At 34.1% G+C, this 2,500-nt stretch overlaps 1 protein-coding gene across 1 annotated transcript in view; it reads left to right on the top strand.

The window, feature by feature from the left end:
* Positions 1-2,500, top strand: part of LOC125041622 (mucin-5AC-like) — a 43,200-nt gene that overhangs the window by 27,946 nt on the left and 12,754 nt on the right. Inside the window, exons 5-6 of the mRNA XM_047636679.1 lie at positions 115-363; positions 1,592-1,734. Of these exons, the coding sequence (XP_047492635.1) occupies positions 115-363; positions 1,592-1,734 (392 nt within the window). The remainder of the gene's footprint in view (positions 1-114; positions 364-1,591; positions 1,735-2,500) is intronic.

The raw sequence follows: 2,500 nt of genomic DNA, 5'->3' as shown, positions 1-2,500 counted from the left end.
CCCTTCCTCCTCCCCTCCTCTTCCTCCTCCTCCCCCTTCCCCTCCTCCTCCCACTTCCCCTTCCCCTCCTAACTCGTTCCTCATGCCTCCAACCCACCTTTCCCACCACCCCAGACCACTGTCAGCACCTGGCCACCTCCAGCTAGTTCCTCGCCTCGTGCTGCCCAACCAGTCCACGCACACCCAGACCGAGTCCCCTCCCTCATCCAGCCAGTCCAGGATACCCAAAGCCAGCAGCAGCAGTGCCCCTCGTTCTGTCAAACCCACCCCGCCTCCTAAGCCAGCCTCGATCAGAAGAGCCGTGTCTAACTTGGCCAGGCGGCCCACTACCATACCTAAGAAGGCTAGGTCAGTAGGTGAAAGGTAAGCATGGAAGTGTTAATTGTTTCATGTGTTTGTAGGGTTGTAATTGATAAGGTCACTGTCATATTTATTTATGTTGTTTTTATTATTGTGAAGTATTTTATCATGTGTTTTTATTTATATCAAATTCATCACTATCATTATTGTCGTTACTGTACTTGTGTTTATTTTTATTCTTGATGTGATTTTTCCCTATTAGTACAGTAATTAGTGTTGATGCTGTTGCTAATGGTATCATCTTTTATTATCTACATCTTTATTATCATCTTTATTATCATCTTTATGACCATCATTACCATCATTAGGTTTCTTCTTTTTCTTCTTCTTCATCCTCTTCCTCTTCTCTTTCTTCTTCTTCTTCATCTTCTTATTATTATAGTATTTATATCTATATTTATTTTTGATATTATTATTATTGTTATTATTATTATCTATATTTACTATTATTATTATTATTATTAATATTATTATTATTATTAATATTATTATTATTATTATTATTATTATTATTATTATTATTATTATCATCATCATCATTATCTTCACATTCATCTTCATCTTCATCAGATTTACTTTTCTTAGATTAATTTCAGATGTGTAATGTGCCACGTTATTGTTATGTATTAACAGTTTATTTCTCTGAGTTCTTCCTTTCTTCCTTGTACCAGACTTGTTTTGAATGTTCCCAAGCTTCAACTAATATGCAAGCCTGTGTTTTACTAATATTTTTGCCAAACCAAGCTGTAAACACTTCATTGTGTGCAGATAACTGAAATACATGCAATGATTATGAGAATGAATAGTAGAATATAATCATTAATATATTTAGTAGAATGTAATTATAAATACCTTTTGTATACATTTGTTACTGGTAAGATATTTTTTTAGAGGTTTTACTTTTGTTTTGTTTTATGAAAAAGAAGAGACATGCTAGTTATTAATTTAAGCAATAAGATCAAGTTGTTTAATTTTATACCTTATTCACTGGGCAGTTATATATATTTTTTAAATCAGTGACAGATGATTCAGCACAGCCTGTAATTTAATAAGCACAGTGTGCCAGATTGATTAAAAAAATGTCACATGCACAGATTAGAAAAAAAAAAAAAACATCTCTTCTGCATGGTTTGAAATCCGGGCATCCTGGAAAGTGTCAAAAGAAATTGCATACAGTATCATTAGATGTCAACAATGAATGAATGTTAACAAATTCAACAACACCTTTCAGAGGATGGTCAGGTGCCAAAACAACCCCAACAACACCAGTCACAACCCCTACCCATTCTGCTAAGCCTCGCCTGCCATCTGCACGAACACCTAGGTCTTCAGGACGTTCTACTCCTAATACCACTCCAACAACACCGACACACTGTAAGTTTTACCTAGAGCACGATTATTCCTTTTTTTTTATTGATTTATTGAAGACGTATATATAATGATTTTTTTTTTTATTCACCAAAGTATACGTATCTGTGAATTAGCCAAAGCAATCATTGCTTACGTAGTAAAGCAAGCTGCGCTCTTGTGATTGTATTTCTGTAATCACAGTTTTCAGATATGTATAAGATGTGATTAATATCCAATTTATTTGGTTACCCCTCTCCTTAGTATTGATGCTGGTGGGTGCATAGACAGGATTTTTGTAAAGATGGGGGTGGGGCACATGTAGTAGAAAATGAGTTAAGCTCCAGGACGTTAGTGCAGTGTTTCTGTCTTGTGCATTGCATGAATTAACTGCTTACCTTTTTTGTGATATTAGATCTGATATGTGCTGCATATGATACAGCTAAGGAAATGGTACAAAAATGGTATTTGAGAAAATATACCAGTAATTCTTTTTCTACAATTTCCTTAGCGGCAGGTATTGAAATATATAAAATGATAATAGTAGTTTCTCAAGAAGCAAAGAACTATAATAAATTAGAAGTCCTTGTATGGTTATGCCGAAGCATCTACTAGAATGACATTCATTATTTAAAGTGTTCGGATTTAGATATTTATATTTATGCAACATTGTGTGAATATATACTGATTTTGTTTAATGAATTTAAATTAAAAAATTGTTAAACATTCATGCCAGTCAATTACATTCCTTAAATTTTTAGGCTATTGTTAATGATGCTTTCATAATGCTGAT

This window comes from Penaeus chinensis, chromosome 31, assembly GCF_019202785.1.
Source record: "Penaeus chinensis breed Huanghai No. 1 chromosome 31, ASM1920278v2, whole genome shotgun sequence".
NCBI lineage: Eukaryota > Metazoa > Arthropoda > Malacostraca > Decapoda > Penaeidae > Penaeus > Penaeus chinensis.
The sequence above is the reverse complement of the archived record's forward strand: the minus strand, read 5'-3'. Positions and strand labels throughout refer to the sequence as shown.